Here is a 20,128-nt window from a genome sequence, read left to right as displayed (position 1 = left end):
CTGAGCAGAGGCCCTGGCCATCGCCACCAGGAAGGACTTTAGTAAAGGTCTGGCTACCCAACCCTATCCAGACCTGGAGATAAGAATCTCTGGGGCTGGAACTTGGCCACTTGCCCCCTCTCTCAAGCTCCTGGGCACATGGTATGAATGTTACTGTCTGAGAGTAGCTGATAAGCCTTGTTAATCCACCTGTTCTGTTTTTCAGATGCTCAGTGAGTGAAACCAAATGAATCATGACTGTTAGCTGAGGGCAGTTTGGCCTATCCTGCAGAGCTCTGGGCCCTCTAGATCCCTGACCCAGGGGAGGGGCTGCTTCCTCATGGTCTGTGTCCCTTAAAGGTGGGGTAATATGCTCCCTGAGGTGGAGACTGCACAACTTTTGCCAGGGGACTGTGAAGCCACAGAAGTGAACACAGCACCTCTTCTTCACATACCAGTTTTATCTGGGAATAAGTCATGTAAAATTTGAATTTTCTGCCAACAACACACACAGAGACGGAATGAATCATGCCTTACTTGCATGTAAAGATGAAATAAGAGACTTCAAAAAACCCTAGGCTTGCAGTAGGCTACTGGAGGATGTGTCTCCAGATGCCAGGAAATGGTGATTCTGGGGGACACTGGGAGCAACAGGCAGGAGGGGTTGTCTCCATGAACAGTGGTCCTACCCCAGGGACACAGCCCACCTTGTGCCAACCTGTCTTACAGCATTGCCAGGTACAGCGGCACAGCTGGCCCTGCCTGGTCTCAGTCCCTCCTACAGCATCCCTGGACCCTTCCTCCAGTGGGGGGATGGAGCTACATGTATGAAAGAGGAGGCTACCCAACCCTGACCTTCACTGAAGCTTTACCTAGATAGGGATTTCAAACCTGGCAGAAATCAGAGGAGAACATGGACCTCAAAGAGGGAGGTTGATTAAAGAGTCCTTCCCCAGGATGTACCACTACTGTCAAAATACACTTGGCCATGTTTTGAAATGTTCACTGTGTTTGAAACATGTTCCTAAGATATGAAAAAGGCAGATTTCACATGAGGGAGAGCTAGGTGCCTGCGAGCTGCCCCTTTCCCACATGGCACTTCTGTATACACCTGGAGGAGTCGGTTGGAGCATCATTCTTTGGGTGCGGGCTGAAAGTCTAGATTCCAGGGTGGACAGCACAACAGGCAGGGTTGTGAAAACTGCCTGAACTAGAGCTGGACCCACTGGGATGACCTGCTCAGGTCACTCTAGCCAACAACTCTGTCTCTACTCTGATTTCCCCATCAGTAACAACCCCACCCCCAAACAAGTATCCTGGGGGTGTCTGGCTGTGTGGTGGACCACACATCGTCACAGCACAGTGTAGTCACACACATGGTCACATGCATGGCAGCACTGGCACCAAGAAAGGAGATGAGCTCCACCCCTCCCCCTGCCTCTCCACTCCTTTTCTGGGCATCCAGGATCCAAGCCCACCTCCCACCACACTGTGGGCTGGCTGGCACTTCTCTGAAGATCACTTGGACATAGAGTGGCTCCTGGCCCAGCTGCTGGGTGACACTGGGGTGTAGCCTCACCTCTTTCAGCCTGTTTTCTCCTTAGTGGGAACAAAAGGCATGAATGTGATGCTTTCCAGAAAACTAAAAGGGTTTAAGTATTCTTAAATTTAAATTTAAATCAAGCATTTTAAGCCCTGCTCTCTTTGTTGACTGAACACGGTAAGTACATGGTAAGTTGACTGAACACAGAAGTACAGGCTCTGGAGGGGCTGAGGCAGCTGTAGACCCTGGGTGACCCTGCATGATCTTAGGGGATCCTGGATTCCTCCAGCTGCAGTTTAGATTCTTGCAGTCAGCACCTACCTGTATACATCTGGGAAAGGGTTTCAACTGTCCCATCACCAGGCTACCCAGGGCTGGCTGACTGTCTCTCTGCCAACTCCCTGGGATCCCTTGAAGGCAGAGAATCCTGCCAAATCACATTCCAGCATGGCTCAGAGATGGAGAATAAGTCTGGAAGCCCATGTCCTGGGGAGGAGCAGTATGCCCTGACTGCTTGTCACTAATGGGGTTGTACCTAACTGGCCTTGCTCCTCAAGAGAACCCAGTCCCAGAGAGACTACAGCCCTACAAGGGCCCCGGACATGAGTGGCCTCCCTTCTTGCCCTGTCCAGTCTCAGCCTGAGGCGCCCTGTCACCACTGCCAAGGGAAGGGCCTGTGTTCCTGCTTTCTAGCCCCACCATTTGTCTTGCAGCTGCTGCCGTTGCTCCAAGCGAGACACTTGCTTGTAGCTTGTGAGCTGTGTATAGGCAAATCTTTCATTTTTCTTTCATCATGCCGGCGTGTACTGTCACTTAATTTTTATGTATGCAATCCTTCCTGACAAATATGATCTGCTGCCTGGTAATTCGTCTGACGCTCATTCTGTTCCGAGCTCTAATTACGGCTCCTATTCCTGACACCGAGGCAGCCACTCTGCCACCGCTGGGTACTGCACCTGTCAGCCCAACCATGGCACTGACTAATGCCCTTTCATGCCAGTCTTGTGTTAGCAAATACAGGCTCGGGGAGGGGCTGAAGGGGGCGGGGAGGAGACTGGATTTGCATAAGCCTGGCTCCCAGGTCAACAGCCTTAGGAGATGAGGTGGTTTCTGGGGCATCGTGGCTGATGCCACAGCATCTCCACATAGTAGGTATGCATTAGATGCAGAAGATGCATAATTCATAGCCACACACAGTGTGTGAAGGGCCCCTGCATCCTTTCTGTGTCATGGTGTGATGGCAATTAGTTCCATCCCTTGCCCACCAGACTTGTGTGCAGAACCTGGTGGTGGAAGAATGCTTCCCCCTGGGTCTTGGAGACTCCTGATCCTGGGCTATGGCTCTGGGCTGTCACCTTCTAGAGCTGTGGTGGGTACAGAGGAGAGGCCTTGGCTCCAGGAGCTGGTCCAGCAAGCAGTGCCTTGTGGAGCCCCACCTCAGTTCCATGGTGCCTTCTGGACTCCAGGCACATGGCTTGGGGCAGGGATGGCCTGGCAAGGCAGCTTCCACCCATGTTGTAGCATGTTTTGTGCTCAGAGGCCTTGGGAGGCACTGGACTCATGGGGGTAGCCTCTTCCAAGTCCCATTCCTAATATAATAAGTGCAGCAGTCCGAGTGGATAAAATCACACTGTCAGAGGAGCTGGGGCTCTGTCGTCCCTAATGAGGCGATCCTAACCGGCTCTGACGAGCACTGTGGCCATCTTTTCCATAGCAGGACAGAGCGGGACGCAGACCTGACTGACAGGCTTAGGAGGCAGCGCCTTCGCTCTTTACTGACAGTTGTCCTCTGAGTTCCAGCCTTTTGCAAACTCTTAAGCTGAATAGGGGCTGGGGTGCAGATCAGGGGTGTAGCACTTGCCTACATGCAGGAGGCCCTGGGTTCCACCACCCCACACCGCAAAGAAAAAGCATCCCAAATGGGCTGGAAAAGCCAAGACTTCCTTCTAGTCATGGGGTCAGCATTTGGGGATCCCAGAGGGAGACCCTCAGTTCTGGCCTTCTAGACGATGCCTAGGCTCTGACAGGCCAGGACTGAGGGTCTTAGCGCCGCAACTTTGGCTTAGAGGGACACTATGTGATCTCAAAATCACTCAAACTCCCTGGATTCAGATCCCAGGATCCCGTGGACCCTGAAGGGTAGTAGAGGTGTGACAGAACATCCTTAAGTCCCTGTACAGCCTCTCCTCTGGAGCCAAGGGAGAAACCAAGCCAGGTGTCCCCACACTCCTTGAAGCAACTGCTTTATTTCTCCTAAGAGCATGCCTCTAGCTGAGTCTGAGCCATCATGACCTGGATGAACAGCAGCAGTTTTCAGAGGGAAGTGTCTTCTAGAAAGCACCTCTGCCGCCACCAGAAGCTGCTGTTGGCACACAGCGGGCTGCAGGTGCCCAGGTGTGGGAGGGGTGGGAGATAGCCAGGCTGGAGCTACCAAGTGGGGTGGGAATGAAGGGACAAGAGCATTTTTTTTCTGGGAGGCAGCCATAGCAGGCTGGGCCAGCTCCCTCCTGCCTCCCCTAGGTCTAGGCAGCATGGGGGATGCTGGGAACTAGCTGGAGGAGAAGCAGGTAACCCCCTATCCCCATGGCTACCTGGAAAAACACTGCTGTGCCTGGTCTAACTGCACAGAACACCTTCTCCTTGTCCCAATGGCTGAATAGACTCTATCTTCATCACTCAAGGGTCACACTCTTACTAAACATCAGCACACGGATTCTGAAGCTAGCACAGCTCCACCTGACTCAAAGTTTATCTGTGTCTCTTTTCTCTTCCCTCAGCAGTTGCAATCCCAAGATGGCTGGAGCCCTCCCCATTCCCCAGCTTCCACCCCAAGCACCCCGCTCCATGGCATCAAGGCCTGTACTAAGCCACTGCTTAGCCACATACTGAGCTTACAGTTCCCTCAATTAGTCGTCGTTCACTCTTGGCTTGACTACCTGCTCCTTTTCTCTGTCCGCAATCCAGCCACCCAACCCAGACCTCCAAACCTGTTTCTCCACAACTCCAAATAGGACAGCTTAAAGGTCTACCTGGGCAATAGGCCACAGGTCAAACAGGGCACAGCAAAAAGGACCACAAAGTAGGCAGACACAGCCGTCTTTATATGGCAGGTTCTATCAGCCTTCCAGGAAGGGCTCAGGAAGGCTTCCTGTGGCTCTCCCTGGTCTGTTTCCTCTCCTCTGGGTTTGTACTGAGGCACAAGGGAACTCTTAGGCTCAAAAAAGCATTTTCTCGCCGGGCGTGGTGGCGCACACCTTTAATCCCAGCAGAGGGAGGCGGGTCTCTGTGAGTTCAAGGCCAGCCTGGTCTACATAGTGAGTTCCAGGACAGCTGGGGCTATAGGGAGACCCTGTCTCAAAAAGACAAAAAAAAAAGCATTTTCTCTGCACTATACACACATCCCCAGGAGAATGCCTGCCCCTCCACACAGGTCACACGGGCCTGCCAGGGCTGCATAGGGCGCAGTCCTCTTACCTAGTGAGTGGGCAGCAGTGGTCTCCGAGCTGAAGAAACGGCCCAAACCAAGGTCACCAAGCTTCACGATGCCTGTGGCTGTGATGAACACATTGGCGGGCTTGATGTCTGCCGGAAGATGACATAGGGTTGGTGTGGGGAAAGCAGGTTTAGGAGGGACAGGTGGGGACAGGAGGAAGCAGGAGGCCTGGGAGTGACCAAGGAGGACCTTTTGGTGATGGGCAGTTCTTCACTCAGGGAAGGACAACTCCTTCTAAGAAATCAAAGCCCACAGGATGGTTTTCTCCTCGGGGATGCTTTCCTGGCTTGGCCTACGAGCACTGTGGAACCTTGGGACAGTTGTCATCACTCCCCAAGCCTTGTTTTCCTCACCTGTAACATGAGTCCATCTTCCCTTACTGCATAGGGCAGCTGTGAGTGGGCAGAGATTTCTGTGCTACTGTTTACTTTTATACACTCACCTCCCCTGTGCCAAGAAGACTGTCTAGCACACAGTGGACACTCTGATAGTCATGTAACAATGCCGAGGCTGTGCTGTATCCCAGTAACTAGGGCAGTACCTCGCATACAGGTGATGCCCACAGAACAGGCAGAGGGGATCAATAAAGACATCAGTGAAGCCAGCTTCCAACAGGCTCCTGCTTAAACACCTCTAGAAACACTCATTCATGTGTTTTACCTCATGTTGTGGGCATTGCTCAGCCACCTCCTACTAAGATGTCAAAACCCACAGGAAATTCCCCTTCTCTGGGCAAAGCTGGCATGAGCACTGGAACTGGCTATACCTGGGCTACCTGTGCTGGCTCCAGCTGGTGTCTGGGACTAGAGACAGAGTGCTGAGGTGGCTTCCAGTCCCTGAAGCTTTTGTAACTATCTAGCATCAGGTGGTCCCCTTGCCTCCATGGGAGTTTCCTGACATGAATCAGGCGTGTGCGCAGCTGTTGGACACCCTTCTGCTTGGGGAACACAAGTGGCCTAACTTGCTAACAGGACAGCTTCTGAGGAGCCTGGGGAAGCTCAGTGCTGGGGTCCCAGGGCCCACAAGGCACGCACCTCGGTGCATCACGCGGCGGGAGTGCATGTGCTCCACGGCGCTGCAAAGCTGCACGAAGTACTTCCACACTGTCCTCTCAGGAATGAGCCTCTTCTGCTTCTTAAAATACTGTGGGGGTGACAAACAGACAGGCCTGGGTGAGCAGGCTTCTGGGAGGGGTAACAGGGTCCTTGCCTCAGCAGAGGCTGAGCAAATGACACGAGGCCAGAATGCTGTAGCCACACCTCACTTCAGCCCAAGAGAACTCTGGACCCCAGATGAGCTCTGCGTGGTGAGGGTGGCACCTGGCCCAGAGTGGTCCCCTAGGAAGGGGACCTGATCTGCCTGAGGGGGCTCAGACTCCTGCCCCAACCCTGGCCTGGTGTGGGAGAACACCACAGCCATGCCTGACAGCTACGGTTGTCCCTGTGTCCTCAGTCAGCCAAGTCTTGATGTCATGTGACTACTGACTACCTGGGAACCTCGAGGAGATGAGCTTAACATTCTCAAATGGACCCTTGGTTTCAACAGACATTAATCTGCCTCCTTGCCTGGAAACACATATTCAATGCTCCAGGAAAAAAGAAAGGGAAAAAAAAAGGAGCAAAAACCAAAACCCCCAGGCTGCTGAGAGAACTGAAGGTGACAGGAGGTTCAGGAGGAAGCATGCAAGAACACATCCTGAGGTACAGTTCAGATAGCAGCGTGTGATGTTGTGGGGAGCTCCTAGGTGCAGAATCTATGGTGGAGTGGAGTGATGGCTGGCCATCCCAGGTAGCAGGCTGTATTTCTGGTCTTCCCTGGCAGAGTAGCTGTGTTTCCCTAAAGCTGCCAGAGGTGGCGCTGTCGCCCGTAGTCAAGCAGCTGCTCTAGTACAGGAAGCCCGGAGCTACCTGTACCTGCCCCACCAGGGAAGGACAGCCTGTACTCACACTGTTGTTCACATAAGTCAGGGAAAATGAAGACACTGAGGGCCACAAAGTGAGGGTTGGTGAAGCCTTCTGAGCTCTTTATTGCATCTAATAACACTCAGAACCTGTGATGGAGACAGTACCCAGAGAGGTTCAGACACACACTCAAGGCTAACCGGTGGGATCCAGAGCTGGGCACTTCCAGAAGCAGGGCAGTGATGGCTGGCAGCTGCTGGCCTGGAAGTAAAGCCCCTTGAGGCTATCCTGAGGCCCCTTCTAGAAGGAGCTGGTGGGCTAGCTGTCCTGGGCTCCCAGAAGACCCCTGCTCTGGGCCACCCTGGGGCCCGCTGTGGCGGGCTGGATGGGCTGTTATTTACGCCATAATGTTATTTGGTCCTCATTACAGTGTTTACATGGGGATGCGTGCAGCCGAGAGCAGTGATTTTCTAAATGTCACATTCTATAAGCGCCAGCTGACATTTCGTAGGAAGGCGCCAGAGTCTCTGGTGGGTTGTGGGCAGTGGTAGCTCTGGGCTTCACCAGCCCTGTAAATAACATCAGCACTGTGGCTGCCTGGCCCCGGAGGCTGCAAACCCTCAGGACACAGGCCCTGCGGACCAGAGACCCAAGGCCAGGGGACCACTGTGGTTGGTGTGGCCCCAAGTTGGGGGTGGAAAGGTTGGGTTTCTCTGGAAACCTAGAGAGGCTGAGTGAGAAAGTGTGTAGTAACAGGCACTAAGCACTGAAACTGGGTACAAGGACCTGCCCACAGCCATCCCAGCCGTGTCCAACCAGGCACTGCCCTGCGTCCCCTGCTGGCCGGGGCTGCAACTATCCCAGGCCTGCCTGTGGGGAACCCTGTACTGTCAGCTGCCAGATGAAGGGACAGGGGCAGGCAGGGAGGGAGGGAAAGAGAGGCACCATCCAGGAGAGATGGAGGCTGGGGCTGGGGCAGACACTGCAGCCCACACTGCCTGGCCTCAGTTCTGGCAGGAGCCTGATCCACTTGAACCTGACCCAGGGCTCATGGGTAGGAAGGCTGGCTGGGAAGTTGCTGGGTCAGGAGTGCTGGCCACCCTCTTCTAGCTTGAACTAGTTGACCCAGGGGTAGACACTGGAGCTCTGGGAGGGAAGCATCTACCTAGCATACTGTCTCCAGGATGAGCGGTCACAAGGATGAGAGGTCACAATGTGGTCTGAGGTTTGTGGGCTCAAGGACTGTGGAGGGTAGGGAGGGGCTCCAGCTCTTGCTGCTACTCCGTCTCCATCTGACCCTCTGCTTGACACCCAGTCTTCCAAACCCAAGGCTCACTGCATCTGTTCCCTCTAGGAGTCTTAGGAAGCTCCTGTTACCTTGGGGCACAGCCCCGAATCAGGAGCCTGGATTGAGAGGCTCAGTGTGATCCTGTGGTCCCCACTCCACCTGCTGTTCTTGTTAGACCACAGTGTAGCTCACCCCTCCTGGGTGCTTGCCCAGCTCTTCTTACCTCTACACTCCCTGTCTGCTCTGAGGTCACAGCTCGGGGGTCACCTCCAGGAAGCCTCCCCCGATTTCCATAGGTCTGACATTGCTCTAGGGCCTGCCTTCCAGGTAGAATTCACTTTCCTAAGGGCATTGCTGGCAACAGTGGCACCCCACAGTTTTGGTAAGGCTGGCGTGTGGTGGGAGGGTAGAGAGCTGTATGTATGGGGGAGAGGAGATGACAAGTGAAGGAGAAACTAGTGAAGGGGCCCAAGACATGATATAGCACGTCTGTTCCCACCAGGGATCTGAGTGGAGATTAACATCCCTGCAAATGCATTAATATGTCAACAGAAATATAAAAGCAGATGATAACGGCTCAGTAATGCGCTTCCCAGCGACACCATATTCCTAGGGGCCGAATTTCAGAAGAGCAAGTGCCGAACAATTGCTCAGTCCCCGGTGCCTGCTGGGAAGGCAGAATCTATGTCAGCCCATTTCCATGTATGGTTGGGAGCTGGGGGCTTGAATGTGGCCTGGCCTCGCTCAGGGCAGATAGTCTGGGTTCAGGAGAGGCAGGTAATGGGAGTTCATCCAATCTAGGGGTCTGAAGATGGGGGTTCACAGCAGCAGGGACAGGAGGGCCTTGAGGGAGGGGCAAGGATCAGAGGCTATGGATAAGGCTCTTCCACTCATAGGCTATCCTGCCTTTGGCAGTGCTAAACCTCTCTGAGCTTTGCTGAGAAGTGTGTGGGCTCAGTGATGCTGTTTAAGTGTGCTTAGTATGGCAGTGGCTGATGGTAACATTCTATCAATGGAGCTGCCATGTTCCTGCCACCTAACCCATGGTAGACTGGCTTCTGGGCCTTGGGAGGGGGACAAGGTAGCTTGAGGAGGGGGTCAGGGTTCAGATCTGGCACTGAGCTTGCCTATGTGGCTCACAGTTGCTCATCCTCTCACAGACTAGGCCTGGAGTCCTCACTACATAGAAATGAAGATTTCACCTGTCCTAGGGCTGGGGAGGTCATCTTGGGGACAATGTCCTCTGAGCAGTCTCAGCCCAGGTAAGACAGAGACTTGGGCCACAGGCATGGTCCCACGTTCTGAGTGTTCTCAGGTAAGATAACCTGTCTGGGCTCCAGTTTCCCTTATTGTAGAGTGAGGGAGTGTAACCACAGGACACGGTTCCCCAATCCCTGAGCTTGGGGTCTGACCTTTGGGGGTACTGTCCATCTGTCCCTGTTTCTTCTGCAGGGAGAAGTGCCCTGGGTGGGCTGGGGCTGCTGGGGTCTCTTCTATGATGGTGGTCCTTTCCCAGCCACCATCCTGTCTAGTCTTGCTGAGCTTTGTGCACCTGCCTGAGTCTGGCAGGAAGACAAGGGGACAACACACAAGTGCTAGGGGTAGATCCAGGCCAGGGCTGAGGCCACAAAATGGGGGAGCACATGCAGGCTGAGTGGAGACTGTCCCAGCAGGCGCTGACCTTGATCATCTGTGACAGGTCACCCGCGTCGGCCAGCTCCAGCACAATGTTCAGCTCGTTGTCCTCAATGAATGAGTCCAAATACTTGATGATGTTCGGATGGTTCAGTTGCTGTACCAGAAGGGAAAGGGGGGTGTGTCACATCAGTGATGAGTGGCGTGGCCCCCGTGCCCACCCAGCTGCTTAGAGAGGAGAGGCTCCTCCTAAGGCACCGAGAAGCTCACATCTGCTAGAGATGCAAGAGCAAGCTACACACTTGGGGTTGAGTGGCCTGGGTGACACTGTCAAAGATACTCTTCATCCCTGAGCCTCACCTGTAAGATAGGCATGACATTCCAAAGAGGATCTGTGAGGTCAGACGGACTAAGACCCTTGAAGTCTGTGACAGCAGTTGACCAGGACCAAACAGAACTCAGAGGATACTTCTGGAAGTGATCTCTCCCTATCCCCCTCCAGGGCAGCATCAGGTCAGCCTCTGCCCAAGCTTAGCCTAAGGGATGCACAACACTCCTTCCTACTCCTTTTTTCTTTCTCAACTTCTGACCTATCTCTTGTAAATCTAAGAGCATTCTTGTCCTAAGTGTCACCAACTGACTCATTTAGTGTGGGCACCTAGCCTCAGGGCAGTGCACCCCAGCTAGCAGAAAGGACCTGGTGACACACCTACATGGACAAATACACCTCCCGAGTCTAGGGGAGGCTGAGGGAACTCCAACACTTCCCACAGAGTGGTCAGTCCTGTCCATCCATCACCTGACAGCTAGGGGCTGACTGACCAGCCCAATTCCTAAAAGCCCCAGAAAATTCTGAGTCCAGGCCATCTAAGGAGCACCCAGCCAGGGCCATCAGGGAGAGCTATGGTCTCAGGATGAATGAAAATTACTGAGGCCAGGGGTATGAAGGGATGGCTTGTACAAAGGCCCTGTGGTAGAAGGGGCCTGGCATTTCCCAGGGACTGAAGCTAGGTTAGAGGTAGCTGAGGACTGACAGCAAGGCAGGGGGCTGCTGAGAGCTGGGGGGAGTGGGCACAGAACAAGGTGGGGCAGGGACAGTCTCAAGGTTCCCTGGATGCTCTGGTCTTTCCATAGAGCACCGAGAAGCTCTGAAAACTTGAAGGAGTCAGACCTTTTCATTACTGATTTGTCAGAACATCTATGCAGAAGACCTTTTGCTAGGTAGTGCTTTTCTCCTATCTGTGACTTGTCTTTTTATTTTGTTTAATAGCTAGGACAGACATAAACTATTCCTTTTCCTATTATGGGTAATATTCTCTGTGTCCTGAGACACCTCTGCTTACCCTCCAGCTATAACAAGCCCCCACAGTTTTCTTCTACAAACTGGCCTGGTATTCACAATGTAGTCTAGGCTGGCCTTCAATTCATGGTAATCTTCCAGCCTTGGCCTCATACATGCTGGGATTACAGGTGTATGATATCACACTGGGTTTAGCTTTAGCTTTCATATTTGCTTACAAACTATAGAAAGGATCCCCAAATTTATAGTCTTTAACTTTCTAATCCATGTCATGGTTGTTATGTCTCAGCTCCATCTTTCCCATCAGCAGATCCAATTTCCCAACATCCTGGGTTCTAACTCTCCTCATCCACTGAATTGCTTTGGTGGTTCTGTTTGAGGAGGTCGTCGGAAGCTGACACTGGTGGCTGTGGCAGCTGTGGTCAGCTGCTGACAAGGCACATCATGTTCTATGGTGTATCTTATTGATGAGAAAGAGGATTAGAGTAATTGGTGGCTGGAGGAACATTGTTTTGAAATTTGTAACATGCAGCTGGGTGTGGGGGCACATGCTTGTACTCCCAGCTTTAGGAGGCTGAGGCAGGAGGGCTGCCACAAGTTCAAGGCCAGCCTGGGCTTCACAGCAAGACCGTGACTAAAAAAAAAGTATATAAGTCTATACATCTGTAAAGTGCATCAGTAGCTCCTTCTCTCCTGTTGAATATGGCCTCATGACTTCCTGGAGGCTTCCCCAAACCTATCCATGCAGTTTCTCAAACAACTTGGAAAAAGCAAGAGGGGGATTTGGTCATTAAAGCTTCTGGAACAGAGGTGCTGCCTAGGCCTGAGGTCAGGCAGTGTGGCTGCTCCCACAAATACCCCATCGGTCTACAAAGGCTCAGATAAAAAGCCATTCCCTCCCCCATCCAAGGTTAACTGGGCCAAATCCTTGAAGCCCAGAGAGGTCACAGATGCACAGCAAGCAGACAGGAGCAGAGCCGAGGACTTTGCCTATGTAAGATCCACTTTAATCTGCAGCCCAGGAAGTGGGCCCAGAAGGGGAAGCTCCTCAGGTGAGGGACACAGGAAGTGCTGAAAAGATGCAAAGGTTGTGTCTGGACTTGGATGAAAAATGGATGGAAGGTCAGAGGGGAGGAGGAAAGACAGGCTGAGGGTCAAGGGCCCATTGATTGGAATATCCCCTTTGCTTTCTCAATGTTATACCTTCCATAACTTCCATGAGTAAGTCTGCCTGGCCCCTGTCTTCCCCACTGGGCTGTGTCCTCTGCATATGGCACTCAGAGATAGTCAATCACCACAAAAATGGAGACTAGTCCCACATATGGCCGCCACCCACCATACCATCTCACACACTGGAATTTGAGACTTGAGGTGGTAGCATGGGTGACAGAAACCATGTCACCGGGGCTCCTGAGAGACTCATTTCCCTTTGTTGCGTAGGAAGCATTTTGTGGCCCTAGAATGTCCAGTTCACTTCCTAGAGGAGCCCAGGATTGTACTCTGGAAAGGGGCTGGGTGGCCACATGGCTCACAGGGCTGCGCTGGCTGAGCAATTCCAGAGTTCTTCAGATGAGCTTCCTTGCTGAATCCCATCAGCTCCCAGTGGCACAGCTGCCTTCCTACCTCCCGTTTTGAGGACTGGGATTGAATCCAGCTCCCTTCTGTTCCCACGTTCAAGCACTCTGCCCTGAATGTGGGGCTGGCCCTGCTGACACCGCCAGCCTGTGTCATTCGCTGCACACCAGATTCTGAGACAGTGCCCTGGCCTCCTGCTCGAAAGGAAGCAGGTTCCCTGGGCTTTGGGCTCTTTGGTGAGAAGGCCTGAAGGTCCACCAGGTATCTGCCTGCACCCCCACCACCTGAGCATACCACTGGCAGGGCCTAGGCCTGAGAGCACAGGGCTGTGCCTGGCAGAAACATCACATCTCTGAGATTCTGCAGACTTCAGTTAGCGTCACTGCCACCAAGTGCCCCACTCTGCTGGAAACTGTGGAGCAAACTACTTTATGGGGCAGGGAAGAGGCTGGCTAGCTCCTGCATACCCTGTGTCCCCAGGCCCTCTCCACATTTTAGTCTGTTGCTGTTGGTAGTGTGAGTGAGTGTGTGTGTGTGTGTGTGTGTACACGCGCATGCACACATGCCTATTTACACATGGAACCTAGGACAATGTCAGGTGTTGTTCCTCAGGAGCTATCTACCTTGTGTTTTGTTTGTTTGTTTGTTTTTTGTCTTTTTTGAGACAGGGTCTCCCTATAGTCCCAGCTGACCTGAACTCACTATGTAGACCAGGCTGGACTTGAACTCATGGCATTCCACTGCCTCTGCCTCCCAAGTGCTGGGACTAAAGGCGTACGCCACCACGCCTGGCTTACCTTGCTATTTTTAAATTGTACATTGTTACTGTGTATGTATGAGGTGTGAGTGTGTGCATGCCATAGTGCCTGGGTGGAAGTCAGAGGACAACTTTGTAACATTGGTTCTCTTCTATTTTATGTGGCCTTGGGGGACTGAGCTCAGGTAGTCAGGCTTGTATACAAATGCTTTTCTTGCTGAGCCATCTTGTTGGCCCCATCTTGTTTTTTGAAAACTGGGTCTTTGGTCTGGAGCTCACCAAATAGGCTAGGCTAGATGGCCAGTAATCCCCAGGCATACTCCTGTCTGTACCTCCCCAGTGATGGGATTACATGCGTGGATTTTTTTAACATGGGTTCTGGGGATTGAACTCAGGTCCTCAAACTTACAAGGTGAGCACTTTACCAACTGAGCCATCTCCCCAGCTTTATTTACACATTCCTCTCAGTCCCATAGGGTAGCCACTCCTGCCACTTAGCAAGTAGGAGAACAGAAGGTCATGGAGGCTGTCACTCTGTAAAATGTCAACACAGCTTGGAAATGATGACATGAGGATTGGAACCTAACTTCCTGCCTCTGAACCCTGAGCCTTTGCTCCTTTCCTAGCCTCCCCTGCCACCTCTGGAATTCAAGAGTCTTTGAGATCTCAAACCTGGGTTGGAGAAAAATCTTCAGGAAATAGAAGCTCCAGCCAGGGCCTAAGTCAAGTCCAGAAAGTTCTGCTATCACTGGCTCAGGGGAAACCAACACAGAGGTTGTGAGGAGGAAAGAGGGGACAATAGCAGACACTTATGTCATGCTAGTCTCCTAGGCCCACAGCATTTGACTTGCAGTAATCCAACACTGCTGGCCCCACCAAGACCCAGCTGACCTAGCTAAGAACTGCCTGGCCCAGTCAAGACCTTCCTGGCCCAGTCAAGACCCACCTGGCCCTGCCAAGACCTGCCTGGTCCTGCCAAGACCCACCAAGACCACATAAGATCCAGCTGGCCCCACCAAGACCCACTGACCCAGCCAAGACCTGCCTGGCCCAGTCAAGACCCACCTGGCCCTGCCAAGACCTGCCTGGTCCTGCCAAGACCCACCAAGACCACCTAAGATCCAGCTGGCCCAGCCAAGACCTGCCTGACCCCATCAAGACTGGCCTAGCCTCACCCACTCACCTTTAGGAGGCCAATTTCCTTGACACAGTCCTGCCTGGCCTTGGCATCCATCATCTCAAAGATCTAGGGCAAGAGAAAGCCAGAAACAGAGCAGTTAAAACCAGTGCCAATGGACAGGATTCAAGTCCTGGCTCACCCCGCTCCTTGCCAAGGACCCCAGAAGAGCCAGAATCCCCGCTTACTGAATGCCAGCATGAGCCAGGCACTGTGTGACTGGCTTCACCTTAGTCCTGTGATGCCTTCCATCTGGCAGGAGTCATTGTACCCAACCCCTAGAGCAGGGATGGAGGCCCACAACCTCCAAGGCTTACTGAGGTCACACTCTTATTCCTCACCACCCCAGTGCTCCCTCAATGGGGACCTGCAGTGTAGGACTTGTATATAGGTGCAGATCAAAGGTGACCATCACAGCAAGAGAAAAGTAAGACAGCCTGGAATGCTATCTGGGAAGGCCAGAGCAGTTTCTTAGCTGCAGGAGCCCAGAGTCATGGAGCCATGTGATGGCCAGCACTGACGCCACCCAGCCAGTGTCCTCCCATCCTCTCCCATAGATGCCTGACTGAGCGACCCTCTCTGTCCAGGGACTCCTGGGCCCAGATGGCATGTTTCACTCTGCAGATAAGCCAGTAGACTGAGGGGCTTGGGCAGTCTGGAGGATTTCACATGTTTCATGTTGTATGCTTTCTAGCTTGACCTTGCAGCTACAGCCCTCCCCTCCATTTAGAAGGGTCAGAGAGGGCAGGATAAACCTGAGCCAGAGCCTTATATAGGTGGGGGTGGGGATGAGGATGAATGTAGGTGCCAGGTCAGGTGTGGCTCTTGCTTTCCCCCTAAGTCCCCTCTGCCCTGGAGAGTTAATGAGTCTCTACTGTTTTCCTCATCTGAAAAAAGGGGACGCTCTCAAGGTCCCATGCCCTCTAAGCACATTCATGTATACAGCAAGTGCTCAGTGCATGCACATTTTTCTTTTCCTTTATGGTTTACAGTGAAGTAAACTCCAGTCCTCCTGTTCCTCTCTGGAGCCTGGGAATGGAGTCACAGAGAAAGGGAAAGAGGTTGTGGCCAAGGCCACAGTGTTCAGGGGCTGCAGTGGGTCCTGCAAAGCAGCTCGGGCTCAGCTCTGAGCTCACCTGTACTTTTTTCAGAGCCACCGTCTTCCTGTCCAGCAGGCAGGTGGCCTTGTATACCTCACTGAACTGCCCTCGGCCAATCTTCTTCTCAATCTGGAAGTCCGCCAGTGAACAGCGAAAAGACAGGGTGTTGGGGTGCCTCTGTGGGAGAGAGAGGGCACTGGTGATCAGCCAAGCAGGAGTAGGAGGTCTGGGATTAGACAGCTGAGGCTTCTGGGATCCAAATACCCCAACAGCACTGTCTAAGGTGAAGAAGGGACTTCACTTACCAACCCCAATACCAGAACCTCCCCTCAGTTCACTGAGGGCTCTCCACACTGGTCCTGTCTGCTCCCCACTGTGACCACGCTGGGAGGAGTCCAGTGGCTTGTTTCCCTCCCATTGTCCTCCAGACCCTTCATGCCATCAGAGGCTAGCTCTGGGGGGCCACCCTGTTCATTCCCAAATCCACACCGCCCAGGTCCAGACCTGGCAAGTAGATTGTGTGACAAATGTCAGAACAAGCTGCATGTGACATCGCTTCAGTCTCACTCCAGGCTCATCAGCCCTTCCCACAGGTCATGGCCTGACACTGTAAGTCATCATTAGCAATGGTGGGTCCCTTCCTGGGACAGCCATTCCCCAGTAGAGAGGGGATACCAAGCTTAAGATGTACAGCTTACAGTCTGAGCTCCTTCTTTGGAAGATCAGCCTTCTTCATGGTGACACGAAGAAATCAGACTTCACGGTGATGCCGCAGAGCCAGCATCATAAGCCATGATAGAAAAGAGGGATAGTTATTGCCCACTGAGGATGGTTTGGAAAGATCCCTGCCTGGAGACCTGGGCAGGGGTAAGATGTCTTTTGGGCAAACTCTAGGAACGACAAGCACCCTACCGTCCACCAAGTGCCCTCTTAGAAGACAAGCTTCACTGAGTGCTATGCATGCCCAGCACGGTATGGCTATCACCCATGCCACCTTGTTGAGCCCTCAGAGCCATCTCTGAGTAGGCCCCACTGCAGGCAAGTGAGGGCTGGTGGGTACAGCAGTTCCGGTTCCTACTCCCTGCTTCTCCTCCAAGATTCTACGAGGAGCCAGGGTTGCCTCTTCCTGCTCAAGCGTCCTTCTTTCCACCACCCACACCTCTCCCAGTACTCTCCCAGGCTCTTCCAGGATGGGGTCCCTCTATGCCCCATGAATTAACATTAAGTGTCCTGGGTATATTTACTGTACAGCACAGTAGATTGTGCTCCAAACGGCCTGGTGCTCAGGAACACAGCTGAAATCACCCTTAGAAAGAGCCAAGGTGGCTCCTGAGCCTTCAGATAGACATGGACTGGCGGAAGCAACAACAGGCTGCTGTGTGTTGGGTACCTACTATGTGCTAGTTGCCAGCTGCTTTGAGCCCAGCCCTTCCTGACAGCCACAAGACAGAAGCAAGGGCTCGTCATCCGAGACCCAGGCCTAGCTAATGGAGAGGAACTGAAATGTCTCATCTGATCTGGGGCCAGCTGTCTGATGTGGTCCTGGGGTGGGGGTCTTCCTCCCCTGGACCTCAGCATTCCCCTGGTTTGGTGAAGGATGTGGAGGGGATGATCTCCAGGGGTCTTTGCTCTGAGAACACTGGGTTTCTTCTCACTGGGATGGGTGAATGGTTGGCTGATGTCCCCAGTGACACCGTGGTCAGCCTGGGAGGCCATACTGTCCAATCCTCAGTTGTCCCAAATCTCCAGTGGATGTGGGGTGGTAGATGTGGGGTAAATGGGTAATATCCAGGCTGAGGCTGAGATGCCAGATGCACATCTGCATATGGATGACCCAGATTTGCATTTCCTGTCACAACCATTCACCCTAATTAGAGGCATGTGCTCCTGTGGTGTGGCCTGGGCAGTGCTATGCACTGGGGGCATGTCCAGTTCATTCTCCACTGCCCACAGTGGGCTGGGCTGAATCTTGTCCCTGGAGGAACTCTGCTTGGGTGTGGGGTACCTCAGGACATAGGGATCCAAAAAACAGAGTCCTAACCCTAACTGAACGCCAAAGAGAGAGGGAGGGTGAAGGGTCTTCTCACCCTCGAGGCCAAGCCTCTCTGTCTCCCTTTCTGAGGCCTGCTTCCCATCCCAGGTCACCCCAGAATGACCTTGGGTCATTCATTCATTCACAGAGACAGGGACAAAGGGCCCAGATGTCTGGGAATCCCAGGAAGTGGCACAGAGTGACGAGAGTCCATAGGGCTCTAACTGCCCTGCAAATAGGGCTGGGGCCCAGAACACTTTTATGCAAAGTGACCACAAGATAAGAACTGATAGAGGCTGCCTGAGGGCCTTTCCAGTGGTCACTTACTTCTTACCATCCTCTGCTCTGACACCCTGTGCTGGCTCCCAGGGAGAACACTCCTCCTGGACCTGGACCCAGGCTGGCAGAGGAGCAGCTTCCCCTGGGGCCCTGACAGATGAGAACTGAGCACTGGGCCTGCATTGTGGGTTCAAATCTTGACCTGGCCACTCCCATGCTGTGGGTCTTGGTACCCTCATCTATGGAGGAAGATGGAGCAGCCTCTGTGAGCAATGGTTGTAGACAGCAGGAAGGGCCTGGTGGATGGGAGTCAAGGGGACGGCTGAGGTCCCTGGCAACTGTCCCCAAGTGCATCCTCCCTAGAAATGTCACCAGCTTTCTCAGGCCTAGGCAGGGCATATGGGGGGCAATGGGTTTAGACTAGGATCTGCAGTCCCCCAGGACCCTTATTCCATCCCAGAAAGCCCTGAGAAAACCAAGCTGTCTTCTCCAAGTCAGATCAGATCAAATTAGGCCACAAATAACACCCCCACACCCTTCACTAATTTGAGTGTAAAATGTTGAACCACAATATGCCTTAGCCATCGACAAACCCTTTTCTCTCCTTTGCTCCCTAAACAAGAGCATAAAATTTCATGTTAGGAGAAAAATGCATTCGCCCAATTAATTTTCTGAAATCTCATTAAAAAATTTAGCCTGACTAAGTCAGACTTCTGACCTGAATTTTAATCATCTTTACACTGGATGGGCCTCTTCTCCCTGATAGTTGCAATGCATCATTAATTTTAAGGCAACTGTTTCTACTATTTTAAAAAGCACACTTCATCAGCATGACATTTCCTGTAAATGAATTTCACCTTTAAAGACATCTGACACCTTGTATATAGGGAGCTTCAGTGGATTTGGTATCCATGGACAAAGTGATGTGTTTTAACTTTGCGTCACACAAAAGGGCACAATTTACAAAGAGTCCACATTGTCAGACGCCTTGTGAGGCCAACCTGGCTCACTGTGGCTATTCTCAAACCAAAAGCCAATCTTCGTTCTTAAAGATATAAAGATGGAGACCTGAGTCAAATCCTGCCTCTGCCCTCCAGGAGCAAGACAGCAGTCCCTTCCTTGCACAATGGAACACTGGATAGGTCTTCCTGTGCAGCGGAAGGACTCAATGATCACACTGTTAGCATGATCCGTCATTGGCACTGTCCTAGCTTGGAAGTCAACCTCAGGCTCCGTGGGTGCTCAGCTCACAGAGCTGAACAATTGCCCATTGTGCATAGATGCAATAAGAGACACCAAATCACCCAAAATACAGTGCTGCCCCCGACAGGATGATCCTTTTCATCCTAGCCGGACGAGAGCTGAGCTCGAACACGCAGATCAGAGAATCAGAGCCTGCTGAGAGCACTGCCAGGCAAAGAAAGGCTGGGAGGAAAAGACAGAAACAGGAGTCTAGTAGCAGAGACTGGCCCTTCCCCTTCTCAGTGTGCTTGGCACATCCTTGTGGATGCTGCTGTGCCCCATTTTTACCCTACTTGAGCCTGAGGCCTCAGCCCCCAGGGATCTTTCTAAAACCCCCTTGTCAACTTCAAACCCACAGTGGGCCTCCCCTTCGCTATGACAGAGCACTAATCTGGGCCCATTCCTAAACACGGGGTTTGAGCACTGGCTGGTTCTTAACTTGCCTGGCCTACCTGCAGGTCTGTGATGCACTCTCTGCTCTTACTGGAATATTCTCCTCTCTGTCCTATTCCTGACTCCTGGTCATCCACTGAGTAGAACCAGTCACCCCAGCCTCTGGTCTCCCCTAAGCTGTCCAGTGCCCTACTCTTCATCTGTTTATCTCCCCAGTAGGCTATGAGTCCCAAGGGCAGGTACCCAGGGAAAGGCCCACAAAAGGAAATCATCACCTCCTAAATTTGTAATCAGTAGCTGGCACTCTTGAGTTTGTGTGTGTTTGTGCTGTATGTGTGTATGTGTACACGTGTGTATGTGAACTTGGAGGCCAGAAGTTGATGTCCAGTGTCTTCTACAATCTGTCGTCTCTATTTTTGGGTGAGAGTCTTTTT

The 20,128-nt window shown here is 52.6% G+C and overlaps 1 protein-coding gene across 1 annotated transcript in view; it reads right to left on the bottom strand.

The window, feature by feature from the left end:
• Positions 1-20,128, bottom strand: part of Nek6 (NIMA related kinase 6) — a 55,471-nt gene that overhangs the window by 15,339 nt on the left and 20,004 nt on the right. Inside the window, exons 3-7 of the mRNA XM_008824563.3 lie at positions 15,785-15,925; positions 14,655-14,717; positions 9,886-9,996; positions 6,050-6,158; positions 4,997-5,104 (exon numbers count right to left, since the gene is read on the bottom strand). Of these exons, the coding sequence (XP_008822785.2) occupies positions 4,997-5,104; positions 6,050-6,158; positions 9,886-9,996; positions 14,655-14,717; positions 15,785-15,925 (532 nt within the window). The remainder of the gene's footprint in view (positions 1-4,996; positions 5,105-6,049; positions 6,159-9,885; positions 9,997-14,654; positions 14,718-15,784; positions 15,926-20,128) is intronic.

Source organism: Nannospalax galili, unplaced genomic scaffold (assembly GCF_000622305.1).
Source record: "Nannospalax galili isolate Female #2095 unplaced genomic scaffold, S.galili_v1.0 scaffold290, whole genome shotgun sequence".
Classification (NCBI taxonomy): domain Eukaryota; kingdom Metazoa; phylum Chordata; class Mammalia; order Rodentia; family Spalacidae; genus Nannospalax; species Nannospalax galili.
The sequence above is the reverse complement of the archived record's forward strand: the minus strand, read 5'-3'. Positions and strand labels throughout refer to the sequence as shown.